Source organism: Bombyx mori, chromosome 8 (assembly GCF_030269925.1).
Source record: "Bombyx mori chromosome 8, ASM3026992v2".
NCBI classification, from domain to species: domain Eukaryota; kingdom Metazoa; phylum Arthropoda; class Insecta; order Lepidoptera; family Bombycidae; genus Bombyx; species Bombyx mori.
Window position 1 is genome coordinate 7,898,457 of NC_085114.1, and position 18,420 is coordinate 7,916,876.

The window sequence follows — 18,420 nt, forward strand, 5'->3', positions numbered from 1 at the left end:
AACAGAGTGGCGTCTTTCATATTTTGATGACTATTATCTCCGATTTCTATTTGAGACTAGGTGAGCTGTATGCCACAGCGTACGATAAAGAAATTCACTGTTGCTTTTTAATTTTTACTCACTTTTACTGGTGGTAGGACCTCTTGTGAGTCCGCACGGGTAGGTACCACCGCCGCGCCTATTTCTGCCGTGAAGCAGTAATGCGTTTCGGCTTGAAGGGCGAGGCAGCCGTTGTAACTATACTGAGACCTTAGAACTTATATATCAAGGTGGGTGGCGCATTCACGTTGTGGATGTCTATGGGCTCCAGTAACCACTTAACAACAGGTGGGCTGTGGGCTCGTCCACCCACATAAGCAATAAAAAAAAGCTCATACTCCAATCTGGTACCCCATTGCGGTAGCATCTAGCGGATACGTAATAACTTTTAATGGCCCTAGCGTTTTGTCTGTACTAATCACACAGTACTTATCACTGGCGGAATTAAATCGTTTAAAAAAACATGTTTACTATTTCCATATATCATGTTCGTTTTACGATACCCAAATCACATAGGCTACACATTTAACATTATTTTCTTGTATACCGAACTAATAAATTAATTATGACGCATAGAAGAAAAAAAAAGAAAAACAGATTTTTAGAAATTACTTTAATATTTCCTTTTACGTTGAAATAATTACAGACTTTAAAAATCTTAAGTCTATAATTTATTTACATTCACTACTTAAGTTAGTTACAACCTTATTATACGTTTTTACAAGGAATCTTAGTAAATTCATATATTATACTGTTAATATAATCTACGATTTTTACATACTATATCACATTTTTGTTTTATAGCTAGTTCTCGTCATTTAAATGCAGGTACAATCATTTTTGGAGCTTCAAAATTATAATCATTACGCGTTGAGCGTTTCACAATTATTTTTTCCGTTCAATCGAGAATGCAATTTTCAAGAATTCAATAAATACTATCGTTTTTTAATATATATGACTTGTTTACAGTTTTGCAATGATTTCAATTTTCAAAGACACAAATCTGTCCGCGGAGCATGCAAAAGTTGAGGAATCAAGAAATAAGTTTTGTTTAGTGAGACAACAACTACATTTCATTAACATCCTATAAATATTATCTTATTTTTACATTATAAAGGTAACAGTCACTTTAAATTAAAATAGTCAACAAAAACTAAATTAAAAAATTTAATACACAAATAAATCACCATGCTTAACCTAACTTGAGCTCACTGCTAATACTTAGTGGCATCTCGCGGATGTCGTAAAGCCAACTGAGATATTCATTGCGGACATGATACTTATAGATGCTAGGGCATATTGTGAACCCGCACGGGTAGATGCCAACATTCTGTTTATTCTTACCGCGAAGCAATCATACTTTATATTGTGAACCATTGAAACCATTATGCAATACAATTAAAACTTCAATCTCACGTCTGAAGGTGAACACACACACACGTTATGTTGGCCGTTAGCTTTTTGTGTCCTTTCTACTTATAAGATTTGTAATTTATATATTTATCTATTGTATGTATTTCACAAAAAATTGCAACTCGCTACTGTAACTGATCATAGTGTTACGTGCAAATTTATTAGTTGTAATATAATATACATATATATAGGCCTCGGTAACTACTTAATATCAGTGAAAGGTATTCGAAATTTTGCTTATTAGATCGGGACTAATAAAATTAAGAATCAAACCGAAATTCATGATTCAAACATACATACTTATACATAACAGTACATATCAACAATTAACTCAATGATTCAGAACATGGATTTCGAGAGTCACTGTCTTTTTTTAAATTATGATTAGTAAAAAATTATTTGTTTCCTACTTGAAAATGTATCTTAAAATTGTATTGTCAAGCGTTTTATGTACAATAAGATATGTTTTTTGATGAGAATAAAATTACGTACTGTGACATTGATGAATTTCATTAAACACATTCAGTGTACTTTGCTACAGACTTAAATAGAAAATTTACATTATGTACAAACGATCTACAGAGATATTTTTATACAATACAAAACAAGCCAAGTTAGCTTAAAATACATAATTTCGTATTAAAAATCAATTAGAATTCACCAAAATAAGAGGCACTTACGCCGATTTCAGTCTTCGATCTTAGACAACACAATGAACCGATACGCAGTTTGTCAGTCGTTTCGAAGAGCTCAAATCTTAAACAGTGGTTTCTAATAGATCTGGGCTGGGTCAACAAAAACCATCTTTCAAGTCGGGATAACCTAAATCAGGCATTGCTCTTCTTGAACCGTTACCTCTAGAATTTTCGTAGCGCATATTTCGGCTTCCCCTTCCCAGACTAGCGTACCTTGTATCTGCCAGCTTATCTCTTTGTGCTACTTCGTCGTAATACCTCGCATCGTTTAAGCCAGCACTATATTTCTGGCTCAAAGAATATTTGTCTATTGTCGCATATTTCTGGACTGTGGCATACTGTCGTGACGCTTCGGGGACTCCATTAGCTTTAGCTCTGTCAAAGGGCCTTTCTTCAGTAGGTATTGCTCCATCTAGCCTAGCTTTAAATTCTTTGTCCTTTCGTTTTCGCTTTTTACAAGCACAGAAAGCTATTAGAACTGCACATATCAGCAAAGCCACGCCTCCAGCGGCCACAATGTACGGAGGAGGCAATGATAATCTGAACGAGCAGTTGGAATCGTCTTCGTCGTAACCTGAAGGACAGTGGGCGCTTCCATCACACCACAGTGCAATAGGAATACACGCATTTAATTCGGGACAGCTATTGGAAAAAAATTAAATCTTAATAAATATTAAAACCTGCTTTGAAGCTTTTTGTCTCTCAAAAACGTTCATAAATTTATTCATGCTTTCTTTTAAATTTAATATTGACATAGTAAAAATGAAGTTTAATATGTTTTGCGAAATCTCTGAACTTAGTGATAAGCGCTTAGATGTATTTTATATGCAATCAAAATTATCCGAATTTTTTAAATCATTATTGAGAACGAGCTTACGGCCCACCTCGTATTAAGTTTAGAGACATTAAACATTAATGTCGTCACACAGCTTACCCTCACGACATGAGGTTGAAATCCCATTTATATTATACAGCGGCTATCCCATTCTTAAAACCGGAAAATAAGATTGCTTCGCCACGGCGTCAATAGAAAGCATTTTATGAAATAAAGAAAAATGCACCATTAATTACCTGTGGAGACAATCAAATGAAACGGCTTCAGGTAAGACATTTGTGTCAGGGTCATGATCAAAGTTAGGTTTCTTCATCAGCTCAATCCACTTTATTGAATAATCTGCTTGTTCGTGCTGAAGAAAGTCAATAACGTAGCTTCGTGCGTGAGGTTTTAGAGATGTTTCTAATGGAGTCTCAGAAGATTTCCAGTCAGGAGAAAATAATTCCAAGTTGTTGTTTATATCAGGACATATCTCTTTGGATCGAGTTGTATCACGAGCTTCGTAAATAAAAAGTCTGTTTGGAGTAGAGCAGAACGGCGATGAAGACGTTATCTCATACCCTGGAACCTTTACATATAAATATCTACCCTGAACCGGGGAAATATCATCACCTCCAGGTTCAATTAACCATGGTCTATGAACACAAGCAACTTCTGCTCTTACGCTCTCTGATATAACGTTCCTGTCACCGACAATCTCTGGCACTATAGTCATTTGTCTTTTATCATAGAGCCGAATTTCTCCACTGCTTCCTCTAACGCGTCTTTCACCCCAACCAGTAGAACATACAGTATCATCACCAGGACCGGTCGGAATAAATTTATATTCTCCCTCAAAGGCAAAATCGTCATAATCCTCTGTAATATTCATCATTGTTACAGTAAAATTTACTTCAACTACTGGTGCAGTTAATGTGTGTATATTTATAGGCTCTGATCGATTTGTGCAAATACAGTCGCGTTGAATCGGAACTCCCACCCAAGGGAACTCCGTGATAATGATCTGAGCAAACCCTTCACCCCCGATAGTTCTTCTCGGAGGCCTATCGCATTTCCAGCGACTTGTGCGGGAATCTTTGTGTGTACCGCAATGTTTGTTCCCAAAAAAGGTATTCAAAAAGGTCAACTGAACCCTCTCGCCCTGTTTTGCTTCAAATCTAAAATACAATACAATTATAAAAGCATTTCAATATTTCAGGATAACTTAATTTTAAGAATAAAATAATTACCTTAAAATACAGGTTAAGTTTTGTGCTCCGCCGCGTCCATAGTAAAATATGGCTCGTGGGGCCTGGAACCTTCCAGAATATGTTAGAGCTGATTTAAAGACTCTATCGCAAGCGGACTTAGAATCTGTCAAAGGCTGTCCTTGTTCACTCACATCGACGAATTCATACCGTAGTAAAAACGATACCGGATATAATGCGGACCCTTGACGTAGTTCCTGTAACCAAAGTTCTTAAAATTAGATTTTTGTCAAAACATTATTCGTCCTTCTCCGTTTTCGTTCAACGTTATAATGAAACTTTTCGTTTGAGTATTGTAGCTTTTAATTTAGAATCGGGAGATACAACAGAAGCTTCTAACTTGAGGTCGGTCATGAGAAGAAACAAGATAAAAATCCGTGTACTGATTGTTTCATTTTATCTGATATGTGTAATATATATCATTATAACCAAATACTTATATACTTTTTTTATTTACTTATTATATATAAACTACACATATAATATCTTTGAATAATGAATATCCTATTTTTAAACAGCTAATTAAATTATTCTAGAATTCCACGAATAACTTCACTTCCTAATCGGTATATTAAGAGTATTTACAAAGATTGTAATTCCATATATAATAACAATCTTTTCAAATTTACTATAATAAAAATGACGTAAGGTTATTGTACAACATGAAAGGTGTGTTAAATGACTGTTTATTAAATGTTGTTGGTGAAGTGGAGTTCTTATTAACAGCTAATGGGAAAAGTTATTGTACCAAGACGAATGAGAAGTAAGCTTCAAATATTTAGTTAGAAACTTGCTTCAGACCTACGAACGTTGAATTTAATATTGTATAATAAAGCAGCTCCCAACTACTGAGTTCAATAACTTGTTTGAGACCAGGTTACCTAAATTAACTAGAACGATAACTGGCTCGTGCTGGCGTGAATATTGATGGATGGTGTATTTGAAGATAAGTAAAGTTTATTCACGGGAAAAATAAATATTCATTATTTTTTCCTACCTAAGCTGATAGCCTCGAGAGGCTATTTCAGCGTCACCTTAACTAGTAGGTGACCTCACGGGGCTCAAACCGGAGTGATGCTAACACTGATCCTAGCAAGAGCAGTGCTTTGCAGAATCTATGTACCACCGGATCGGAAACGCGACCCACTGAGAAGATCCGGCGAAAAACTGAGTGAGCTGTGTCTATTAATTGGTCTATGTATATAGTTTCAATACAACATCCAGTTTCTCTGTCGTGTGCATTTCAATCACAAACTATTTAATAAATGATATTAGTACTTCTACGAAATGGACAATCGAATTTTTAATGCGCTCCGACATCCAATCTCAGTGCTTAGACGTGTTTCATTTAGCAATGGCACTCAGTGAAACTTGGCAATAACGCGGCAATACTAAAGCATTCTATCAGTGGAGCACAGAGCACGTGCTCGCTGCATTATTCACCATGGCAAATGCAACGGCGTCGCGCGGGCGTGACTTATCTACCCGGCTGCGATGAACGTTTCACCGGGCGGAAAACTTCGCGAACAAACCAGGGGAATGGGGTAAGAAAAATAATATCGTCGTTACCCCTAAGGGAACAGATGCTTTGAATATCTTTGACGGATCGATAGGAGACGTGACGAAATTTGTTACAATCTTTGTTTATCCAACAAATACTGAGTGAAAGCGAGGACGTGTTGCAGTTATATATATTTTTTTTTTTATTGCATAGATTGGTGGACGAGCTCACAGCCCACCTGGTGTTAAGTGGTTACTGGAGCCCATGGACATCTACAACGTAAATGCGCCACCCACCTTGAGATATAAGTTCTAAGATCTCAGTATAGTTACAACGGCTGTCCCACCCTTCAAACCGAAATGCATTACTGCTTCACGGCAGAAATGGGTAGGGCGGTGGTACCTACCCGCGCGAACTCACAAGAGGTCCTACCACCAATATATCATGAGTAATATAATATGATGTGGCAAAATTATTATCAAAAGTGTTGGTAATAGCTTTTATTGTTTGTTCGAGCATTCTAATAATTTTAAATTCGTAGGATTCGATGAATATCATAACTAGTTCGGTTAGATGAATTGAAATGTCGATAGCTGCGCGTTTCAAGTAAACTGCCGGTGAGTGCATTTTCCTCTCGAGGTTTATTTACGGATGGCGACCATTTCAGTAAAAAATAGCGCACTGTGTAAACAAAGATAAACGAGCTATGCTCTGTTACGAATTTCCCTGACTCTGGCCATTTGATACTAAGCTCCAGATATGCACAATTCATTGCCCAAGCGTTTTATTCTTTCGCGTATTTGTAAATGCACTACGCGTGCTGTTGATTAAAATAAGTGTATTTACTGTGTAAAGTGCGTCCCGTTTTTATTGCACTGCACTGTATCATTCAACCGGCTGCATACACGAGCACACCCCAAATGGAAGTTAAATATTTGCCGCTGTAATTAGCTCAGCTTCTGCACTGAGATTGTTTGCGCACGTTTTAGTTTTACCGTCTAACATGTAAAACTTTTATATGTGTTTTTGCGACAGAATTTAATTAAGTCACTGTAAGAATAAAATTAAATATTTATCAGTCAAGAGGCACGTTCTGTGGTGCATAATTATAACGAGATATATTTATTTATTTTTTATTGCCTAGATGGGTGGTCGAGCTCACAGCCCACCTGATATTAAGTGGTTACTGGAGCCCATAGACATCTACAACGTAAATGCGCCACCCACCTTGAGATATAAGTTCTAAGGTCTCAGTATAGCTACAACGGCTGCCCCACCCTTCAAACCGAAACGCATTACTGCTTCACGGCAGAAATAGGCGGGGCGGTGGTACCTACCGTGCGGACTCACAAGAGGTCCTACCACCAGTAAATTAATTTAAAAAAAAACTTATTAATTAATTTTAAAAATATACTTTGTTTCACTATCATATTAGATTTTTTTTAAATATACTTGCATTTATAATACTTACCTGAAGAATTGTCAAAGCAGGTCCGGTAGTGATGTAGCTCTCCGAAGGAGCGCAAGGCCGCGTCGCCCTTGTAGAATTTGACAAAAGCGCATGATCGCATAGTCGTGGAGATTCCTCACGACAGAACGAACCAAGTAGAGATCTCTGATCCGTCATATCCAGCTGATAGATGAAGTAACAAAAAACACATTAAGTAATTTATAACTTTTATCTTCATTTCATTGTGTGTCCTAGAATTATGATTGAAATAAATTGTGTTCTTTTAAAATCTTATGTTATCTATTAAATTTTTGTCGCATTAGATATTCCGAAGTAAGCCAGCCCGAAATTAGCATATTTTCCGTATGATCAATTTATTTGCGTAAACAATACCATAAATAAAATAATTGGGTCCGTTTTATCCAATTATCTGGTTCCATAAAAATTTCGTGCCGAGTCAAAAAATTTATTCATTAATGCAGTTCAGAAACCGTTCACGAATTGTATTCGTAAGTGAACGGAAGAACTTTTCTGATTAAAGTGGGAAAAAAAACCGATAAGCAACCACCGCTTATCCATTCTTAATGCAAACAGAAGATTCTGGAATGAATGGAACGAAACACCGCACTGCAGTTTGTCGGGGAACCCAGTAAAAGTGCTAGAGCACATTAAAGAAAATGAATGTTTGGCTGCCGACGTCAAGCAGCGAGCTTTAAGCTACTTGGCAAAGTGAATCGCTATAGCCCAAGAAGGTAGGACTAACGGTACCATACGAATGGTATGGAGATAATAATAATAATAATATAACTCTTTATTTAACACCACATGTACAGAGTAAGCATATAAAATAAATAATAGACGGTGACATAAATTGGCGGCCTTATCGCTAAAAGCGATCTCTTCCAGGCAACCTATCAGGGAGAGGAATAAGCAAACTGGCATGGACGGTGCTATATCTTAATAAATTTGCATAAAAATATTTACTTTTTTTTCACATTTTTTTTTACAATATAAGATTAGATTAGATTACATAGGATTAAATACAATGATACAATAAAGGAAATTTAACTATTAGCTTAGAATAAATTCAGTGACTCAACAGGAAAGTTCACAGCGATTAGCATTGGTTTGGCTGTGCTCCTGGCATTGTTGGCGAGCATGAGTGGTGCTGACCATTCACGATCAGGAGGGCTCACGTTTCCCTAGGAAGGCAATAATAAAAAAAAGCACGAACATTATGTTAATCTGATCGATTTTCCTTCAAAGAACAAAATCTGCCGTTAATTTGCATAGCCTAGACTTTTACCGGGTAGAACATAAAATTTTATATGAAACCTTCCGTACTGTGATTCGGAATACAATAACAATTTAAATACTTTATTTTTACTGCTCGAACGCCAACGATTGTTCTCTGAGCAAGAAAGTTTGATCATAACAGTTCTTGAATGTATATTTACGCGTTCAGAATTCGCATAAGCATATTTTGTGTAAACACAAAATTGTATCTGATTTCCGTTAATGAATAATTGAACGCATTTCAAAGAATTCAATGGTTTTTTTTTTTAACGTTCACTCAATTTAACCTCTTCACTTTTACCATAAATTCACTAGTTATACTATAATGATCTACAAATAATTGTTTATTGCACTATATGGCGATGAGTTGCCAGTCCACGGTGTAGTGGTTAAAAGCACCGCAATGTGAGACACACGGTCGAGTATGTTACAATTGTATTGGAATACGTAGTATTACTCAATAACATTTTAGAATCCAAATGGACGTATCTATAATGGAACTATACTGCAGATTAGCTGCGCGTTTCTGATTATGCCGCTTTTAATCGAACGCTTGCCAATTCAGTTCTCGTCGTATATTTCCTTCTTCAAACGAGGCTTGTGGACAGTATTAAGCGGTAGGCAGCGGCTTGGCTCTGCCCCTGGCATTGCTGAAGTCCATGGGCGACGGTAACCACTCACCATCAGGTGGGCCGTATGGTCGTCTGCCTACAAGGGCCATAAAAAAAAATCTCACCAACTAACCTACTTGTAAGGGGAAAATTAATGTTGAGTTATAATAAAAGGCGTTTCACCTTCCTATCGAGGTCGGCGTCGGGGGCAGCCCCGTCCCAAATAGTCAATTGAGACGAACAATCTTGCTGCTGATCAAAACCTGCCGGCTCAGTTCCAGCCGAATGATATTTCACAAACGACACCCATACTATTTCATTTGAACGACCCTGGAAACGATAAATCTTGTAGTTTGGAGTCAGCGAATTCTCGGGGCTCGGGATTCGAGATTACGTCAGTCGAAGTGGTCAAGGGAACGAGCCACGTTTGATGTGCTAATAGCTATTTTCATTGACTTCTAAAACAACATTTTATTTAAAGTAAATGTACATAACATTATTTTTCCAAAATAAGTAGTTAAGATTACTAGTAGTCTCTAAGTAGTCAGAATTCGACTATAACTAATAAAATTATAAGTTTTTACATTATTATGGTCCTCTTGTCAAATATTTCAAATCACAGATTCCGCCAATACTACACTATAGGTAAATAATATTAATCTATTCTCCATTTGACCACAGGCTTTAAACAGTGACAAAAGTTTGATATTAAACAAAGATTATATAATATATGCGTTTTGTTAAATACATCGTAGTGTGTGTAATGTTTTTTTTTATTGATTTAATGTATTTTATTTGTATAAAAAAATAACATTCTGCACTTCTCTATATTCTCTATAAGTGCGGGAAAATTCATACTCATCCATCTCCGCGATTTTCGTAAAAAGGGGTACAAAGTTTTTGCTTCACGCGTTAATATATAGATTATAAATTCTGAAATTTTAATACTGGTTTTAACCATAAACGCCAAAAAGGGAATAAGGTGATTTAAAAAAAAAGTTAAATTCTGGTGAGACCGCAGCACACATCATATCACATGCGACCACAAAGATTTATTAGGCTATCACACGTACCTGAAAATAGTAGACGCACGATGTATTTGGAGGTAGCGAGTGTCTTGGATTCCTGAGTATTCCGCTAGTTTTGTCAGAAGAACGTAAAACAAAACGGCACCTGCCGTCTGTGCGCACGTACGAATGAGAATCTTTGTCCACATACAAAACCTGAACAGTTGTGGTTATTAAAGTTTTCCATGCAGTGATTGGATTTTGTTTAGTTATGACGACGATTTCGCTAATAAATAGCTTTAAGTTGAAACCAGACCTCATAAACACCACATGTCTATTATACTAATATAACAGCTGCCTTAAAATTCAAGCCATATGCCGCGACTATTTCGCTGGAGAAAATAGCGTGATAGTGGTGTGGGTTCGCGATACTCCTAGTGTTCATTACGGAAATTGGTAAATTTTGCTGTTCGAATCTTTACAATAAAAGTTTAATATCGCGGGAGACATTCATGAACACACGTTGTATGTATTTCGTTAGAAAATTGGATAACCACTCGTCGCCTGTGAGATTTGAACTTCGAGAGAGGTACGTCACTTGATACTATACTCGATTTCTAGTGATTCAACAGTTTGTTTTATCGAAGTTTAGACTGAAATTATCATAGATAAAATCTTGCTTTTTTTGCGTATCAGACGTAGCTCATATGAAACTGTGCATACTTATACATATTTTCAGCTGAAGAAATCTCGATTTAGCTGCTATATAAGACCATTATATGCTATAGAAGATATTAGTAGTATGCTAAATCAGAGTATCATCATTATTCTGCCCTTCTCTCAGTCACCTGGGGTCGGCGCAACATGTTTTCTCCTTCCATACTCTTCTATCATATACCATTTCTTCTCTCACTCCCCTCTTACCCATGTCGTCTTTCACGCAATCCATCCATTTCTTCTTAGGTCTACCTCTTCCTCTATATCCTTCCACATTCATAGTTAACATTCTCTTACCAACCCCACACTCATTTCGTCTCATCACATGTGCATACCATCCCAAACGCGCACTTCTCAGCTTCTCTGTCACAGGTGCCACTTTCAGACTTCCTCTAACATATTCTATCCATTCTTGTTACTCCACACATCCATCGCAACATTCGCATCTCTGCTGCATGCAATCACCTAAGTCAGAGTAATGAACATGAAATAAAATAAAAACTAAAATTCTTTACCTGAACTTCCAATTCAAACCCAGGTAAATAGCTCAACGGTACCGGATGAAATGGATTATCGTAAGGTGACGTATGAAACTCCAGTAACATGTTCGGACCTCTACTGATAATATCCGGTACAGCATCTCCTCCACAAAGCCGCACTAATACTGGCGAATCTCTAGTGGATCCATCCCAAACTGTTAAGTAATCCTGAACTACGTTACATTGATCCCATATTCTGAAACAAAAAAAATTGGTTCATAGAAGATTTGAAAATCTAACATAAGTAATTGTAATTCAAACACAGCCCACTGAGTTTCTCGCCGGATTTTCTCAGTGGGTCGCGATTTCGATCCGGTGGTAAATTCTGGGAAGCACAGCTCTTGCTAGGCTAGTGTTAGCAAATTACCTCAGATTGACCCCGTGAGCTCACCTACCCATCCACGTGTAGCTAGGAATAATCCCTTTACGATAACAGCGAATAGGTAGGGAAAAAATATATTTTTTTTAATTCAAACCATTATGCTTTAATCGCTGTATAGAGTTCATACTTGCAATTCTAAAAACACAAACAAATTTGATTGTGAGATAAGCTCTAATAGTTTGAAAAATCCCGGGGGATTTCCAAAGAGGCAAAAATTAAAAAATTAACGATTTTTTAATCCTGAGTTACGTTGACAAACAAAAATAGTTGTTTGTTTTGTCGATGAGCATTGAAAAAAATTTTTTTTTTCAATATTTTCTTGATCATTTTTCCCGCTCAATTAATTTGTCATGTGAAAATTGTTAAAAAATATTATAATATAAACTCAAATATCGCCTATTATTACAACGATAACTGGCGCGGTTAAGTATAACCTACCTGCCTACAGCTACGTCGAAGCAGTAATGCGATTCTGTTTGAAGGTTCGACGTCATTAATAATTCAAACTAAGTCATCAAATTACCAAAATACATGGATTTTATGAATAGTTAAAACGAAAGCTTAATTTCGCGGGCGGGTGACGTTATTGTAGTCTAGACGTAGAATTCGTTCTGATTTGTGTATTGTAAGGATTCGATTATGATCTCGTTGATCGCTTGCTTGAATCTTTTGAAATAAGCAAACAATAAAACTACGCAGTGGAACCAAAATTTCAATCAAAGGAATCGATCGAGTATAATAATTTGTTTTTATGTAGACGAAACTTTTAGTTTATGTAGAACAAATTTAATTTTCATTTCCGATTTTTCGTACACTTCAATTGTTATAAAATTAAGAATATTAATATACTAATTAAAACGTAAAATGAATGAAATAAACATAAGATTAAACAGTACATGTTGTTCGTGTAATGTATCTATATAATAAATAGTTCACATATTGTTGAAGGAGCTATCGAGCTCACAGGCCACCTGATGTTAAGTGTTTATTGGAGCCTATAGACATCACAACGTTTATGCCACCACTCCTTGAGACATGAGGTTGAAGTCACCACTATGTATCACTCTTCTCGAAAGGTGGTACAGAATTACTTACTCATAAAACGCCATATTGAACGTCATACATATTATGCGCTCTCACCTTCTAGTATCTGTGGGTTCATATACACACATAACAAAGATTAAAATGTGGCATCACATTTATTCTAATTAAGTTCTCTGTAAATAATATGTCAACAAAACTATAAGTGGAGGGAATTTTGAGGAATAACTATTAACAAAAAAAAAACCAAAAAAAAGTATAAAAATAAGGATCAAATTACTCACTTTAAAACACGTTGACTTCTATCGTACTTCACTATTTGGTCTTTGATATGTATTTTGTGGCTGTTCGTCTGTCGAACTGCCAGCAGCACATGTTTATCGGCTGGTATCTGCAAAAATATTCTTTATTACCAACTCTTAAAGCCGGCTTTGGAATATTAAATAAGGATATAACTTTAATATGTACCCGAAGGCGTGACCGTAAGCCTTCGTGTGAATTTACATTAATAATTAAGTAGGAGGGTTACCAAATATGGGTTTATTTGTTCTTTGAGAATATACTTTGGGATTTAGGTTTTATTTTATTAAAAAGTTACACAGTGTGGAAACAGATTTCAACGCTATGTGTTCAAAATGTTTCAATAATCAAATAAAAAAGATGTGTGGTGTCGTGGGACACCAGAACGAAGTTCCTTATTATAAAAATATTAATTTTAAATTCTATTCGAGGTATAAAGAAAATAAAACTGGAGGTTTCGCAACAACCCACGGTCATTCGGTAACGTGCGAACTTATTCGAACGCTCCCAGATAGTGGTCAATGAATGATAAAAAAATATGATATTTTTTGTACGTTATTACAAAGTTAAGTCGTACACCGTGTACATTACTAATTTGTACGTTATTACAAAGTTAAGTCGTAGACTGTGTGCATTACTAATAAAAATCTTACGTTATGGACGTTTTTTCCCGGTTAAGGTACCCCCCTCCGCATCGTCCCATAAGGAACATCGTACCAAAATCCAAAACATCAAAAACATAAAGTTTCAGAAATATATATGCGTAAATCACTCTTACCTTAGTATGTTCGATTCGGTATGTACAAGTAGCGTTGCGAGGATACACTCCAGGAAAGTTTGGTGACTGTATGCGGCAGGCCCTCAGATCACAGTCGCTAAGGATGCGGTCACAGTATGTACCAGGGATCCTCTCTCCCCTCCACGCCCCTACAGTCGCATTTCCGTATCGCAGCCGAGCTTCGCTTCGCCTCAAAAACTTGTAAGCCAACTTGAAGTCGAAATTGTAGCCAACACCCTGTAACAAGTTGGGCTGTCACCAGAACAAATAGCTAAATATAAATGGAACTTCGCTCATTAACGTTTCGGCTTTAATTTAAATTTCACCGTTTTGTTGGATCTTCGTTTAGCTTTGTTTTCGTATATCCGTCGTTTTGGGCTCTCATTTTAATATATTCGCGTTAAGGTATTGTTATTGTGATGAAGCGTTAGTGGAGATACGTTTGTTATATAACGTTGCAATCATAAAATTTGAGAACAAATTTTCTTAGTGAAATATATATATTTTTTTTTATTGCTTAGATGTGTGGACGAGCTCACAGCCCACCTGGTGTTAAGTGGTTACTGGAGCCCATAGACATCTACAACGTAAATGCGCCACACACCTTGAGATATAGTTCTAAGGTCTCAGTATAGTCACAACGGCTACCCCACCCTTCAAACCGAAACGCATTACTGCTTCACGGCAGAAATAGGCGGGGGGGTGGTACCTACCCGCGCGGACTTACAAGAGGTCCTACCACCAGTAAAATTAAAAAAAAAAATATTTTACCTGAGTAACAGGTTTGAAATTTTGCTGAGATGCAAACATTCTATTTGATGTGTGATATCTAGGCGGGGGGGGTGGTACCTACCCGCGCGGACTTACAAGAGGTCCTACCACCAGTAAAATTAAAAAAAAAAAAATTTTACCTAAATAACAGGTTTGAAATTTTGCTGAGATGCAAACATTCTATTTGATGTGTGATATCTAGGCGGGGGGGGGGGTGGTACCTACCCGCGCGGACTTACAAGAGGTCCTACCACCAGTAAAATTTAAAAAAAAAATATTTTACCTAAATAACAGGATTGAAATTTTGCTGAGATGCAAACATTCTATTTGATGTGTGATATCGACAAGATCAACAATGACTATATCAGAGGGGGTTTAATAGTAGAAAAAAGTTGAAGGCCAGATTTAAAAAAATTTAAAAATACGTTCTGTGAATTTTTATTGCCTAGATGAGTCAACAAACTCACAGATATCCTGGTGTTAAATGACTACTGGAATACAAGGATACGACATTTGGTTTGAATCTGAATTTAATTTTAACACAGCTATCCCAACGTTTGTTAATTTGATTTTTATTAATTATTTTGTTTTTTGTAAGGATATATATAGTTTTTTTTTTGCCCATGTAGGCAGACGAGCATACGTTCCACCTGATGGTGAGTGGCTACCGTCGCCCATTGACTTCAGTAATGCCAGGGACAGAACCAAGCCGCTGCCTACCGTTTATATGTATAACTGTATGTACGATAAAAATATTATTAAAACAGTAATAAATTAATCTCACCATGTGTAATAGGAGCATCAATTCCTTGTGTATTTTCTGAATTATAGCATTCATAGCCATACTGTGCTAGCACCAAGCATATTAGGAATAAAAATACAAGACAAAAAAATCGATAAATCTTAAAAGATAAAGATAATTAAACTCTAAATCAACTCAAATTGTAAGTAAAAAAATGTTCCGTAGCGGTTTCACAACACGACTTACGATCAGTAAAAAGCCATAAATGTAGAAGTCGTTTCTGAGTATTTGCTAAGTACATATTTTATTTCCTTAGAGACTTTTTACCTGTATACGGAATTTTAACGCCGGCAAAGAACCGTCGCTTAATATGAGTACACGCCCAGTGTTCTTATTCTTGAGGCCACGACTACAAAACTCACGTGGTGAGATGGAAAATGTTCAAATTTTACATATAACTTGAAAATCATCTTATACAAAATCAACGATAAACACAACAAAATCGAAAAATGTCCACGACCCAGGAATTCCAAACGGAATCTTCGAAGCGAAAATTCCGTTATTAAATTATGGAATTAAGGCTGTAATAACATTAATTATTGTAATTGCGAGCTGGGCTCATCCCGTGCGGCCCCTAGAGGGCATCCGTAATCGTCGCCTAATTAATTGATCGAAAGTTCAACCCTTGGTGCACATAATACGGCTGCTAAAAGCAGATAAAGGAAAGGCGGTGAACCGTGAAAGCGGGGCGATGTGAAATATTAGTCAAGTCACAGGCGAAAACATGTAGTTAGTTACGTTACGTCAGTAAAACACAAAGGGATGCTTAGTAAGTGACTCTTAATGAAGATAAATACCGTTGTTCATTTATACGGATTAACTTTGCAACACGCAAAAACTCTAATTAAACATGTCACGCTGTGTTATTAACAAGTTGTGTATCAAATAACGAGCTAGCTCGGCGTGTTTGTTTTCTTCCGGGCTAGAGAGAGTAGCCGCGACGCGGAAAAGGGAATAATTTATTATATCACTTTAAGATGTATTGGTAACGTTCCCGAAAATGAACACAGGGGAATAAGGAGTGACTCGAGACGCGATAGTAAACAAAGAAGGTAATTTTTTTATATTATTTTCAAAATAAATCATAACTAAATCGGTAGGCAGCGGCTTGGCTCTGCCCCTGGCATTGCTGAAGTCCATGGGCGACGGTAACCACTCACCATCAGGTGGGCCGTATGCTAGTCTGCCTACAAGGGCAATAAAATAAAATCTTCGTTATTTTTACGTTACATTGCTGGTCGATGAAAATGAGAATACTAAAGCGACATTATTGTAGGCTTAACCAAATAAACATATTTTTTTATCCATTGATGTTGATGTAGTATATAGTTGATGTATAGTTCATTCCAGTTTTCGCTAGGAACAGTTTAATTGAGACTCTACTTAAGGAAAAAAATCATCTTCTTAGCTAAGCTTAATTAAAGCTTCATTTGAATAATTTTAAAAGCGACCTCGTAACACACAAGACAAAACACACAAGATCGACACGATAAACGCGTTGTAATTTACAAGAATATTATTTTAAACTAAAAGTAGCATCATCGTAACGTTTTTTTCAATTAACTTCAAATTAATTCTATTTTCATTAACACATTCAAACGATTGTGTGTCAAACTTACCTGTTGACTTAGCCTGTCCAGTCGGAGAGTCATGTTTATGGAATCGGATTCGCTGAAGTACACTGTGTAACCCCAAGCAGAGCCGCACCACTGACCGGTGGGCGGTGACGGACTTCTCTCCACAATTGTCATGTGCCCATCCGGACAACCGTCTGACGTGAACGACACGAATTTGCCGACGGTAAACGTGTCAAATGTCAACTGGGGACAAACGAATTCAGAATTGTATAAAATACCGGCGAAGATTCTATATTATTACGGTTGTGGAGGAGTTTTTGGCGAAATCTATTTTAATATGTTAACGATCTACACGTCTTTAGATGGTTATCGAAAACTAATCTATGAATGCTAGCGTCTAATTAAAGACTTAAGTATGGCTTAAATTTCAATTGTATTGGATTGCATTATCAATTTCTTTCTGATGAGCAAAATTCTCCGTTTTTACATTTTTTTAGTATAGCTAATCACATCATTAGGTTTTGCAAAACGAAATAAATAATCAGATTTTTTTTCAAACATTAGGGATTTCCTAGGATTATACTCATTTAATTAATAATTATTTACGTATATGACTAAAACTAATGCATGATTTAAATGTTTGTGTGTTTTTGTCAAAATATTATAAATTATCTGAGATGAGTCTGAAAAAAAAATACAAGGAATATGTATTAGCGTTGTATTTCGTTAAAACAAAGCGGACATCAAAATAAAATGTTCGTAAAAAACCTGTTTTTTTTACAGGTAAAACCTGAATTCTGTCTCCGTAGTTAAACCTGTTTTTTTACAGGTAATACCTGAATTATATCTCCGTAGTTAAACCTGTTTTTTTACAGGTAATACCTGAATTTTATTTCCGTAATTAAACCTGTTTTTTTTCAGGTAATACCTGAATTATATCTCCGAAGTTAATAAACGTTTTTTTTTTCAGACAATACCTGAATTATATCTCCGTAGTTAAACCTGTTTTTTTACAGGTAATACCTGAATTATATTTCCGTAGTTAAACCTGTTTTTTTTTACACCTAATACCTGAATTATATCTTCGTAGTTAATAAACGTTTTTTTTTACAGACAATACCTGAATTATATCTCCGTAGTTCCCTCCTGTTGCTGTGAAGTTGAGGTGGCAGACGAAGGGCAGATGATCTTCCCGAGGCCGTCGTACTTCCAACTCGTAAGTTCGACCCACATCACCCATGTATGTTCTGTTACACGCTGTTTGAAGAAATTACATATGTTAAACATAGAATACAATATAATTATTCTTGGATAACAATGGATAACAACGTTTTGCTTTGGTATCTCTTGGTATGCATACTAATATTATAAATGTGAAAGTGTGTTTGTTTGTCCTTCTTTCACGTCGAAACAAAGCAA

At 36.2% G+C, this 18,420-nt stretch overlaps 1 protein-coding gene across 1 annotated transcript in view; it reads right to left on the reverse strand.

Annotated features, from left to right (window-relative positions):
• Positions 1-635: 635 nt before the first annotated feature.
• The window catches only part of LOC101744340 (uncharacterized), a 99,580-nt gene continuing 81,795 nt past the window's right edge, over positions 636-18,420 (reverse strand). Inside the window, exons 3-13 of the mRNA XM_004932213.5 lie at positions 18,122-18,258; positions 17,044-17,244; positions 13,852-14,088; positions 13,058-13,164; positions 11,327-11,546; positions 10,161-10,310; positions 9,271-9,417; positions 7,202-7,363; positions 4,212-4,426; positions 3,219-4,139; positions 636-2,789 (exon numbers count right to left, since the gene is read on the reverse strand). Coding sequence (XP_004932270.2) covers positions 2,243-2,789; positions 3,219-4,139; positions 4,212-4,426; positions 7,202-7,363; positions 9,271-9,417; positions 10,161-10,310; positions 11,327-11,546; positions 13,058-13,164; positions 13,852-14,088; positions 17,044-17,244; positions 18,122-18,258 — 3,044 coding nt within the window. The 3' untranslated portion in view covers positions 636-2,242. The remainder of the gene's footprint in view (positions 2,790-3,218; positions 4,140-4,211; positions 4,427-7,201; positions 7,364-9,270; positions 9,418-10,160; positions 10,311-11,326; positions 11,547-13,057; positions 13,165-13,851; positions 14,089-17,043; positions 17,245-18,121; positions 18,259-18,420) is intronic.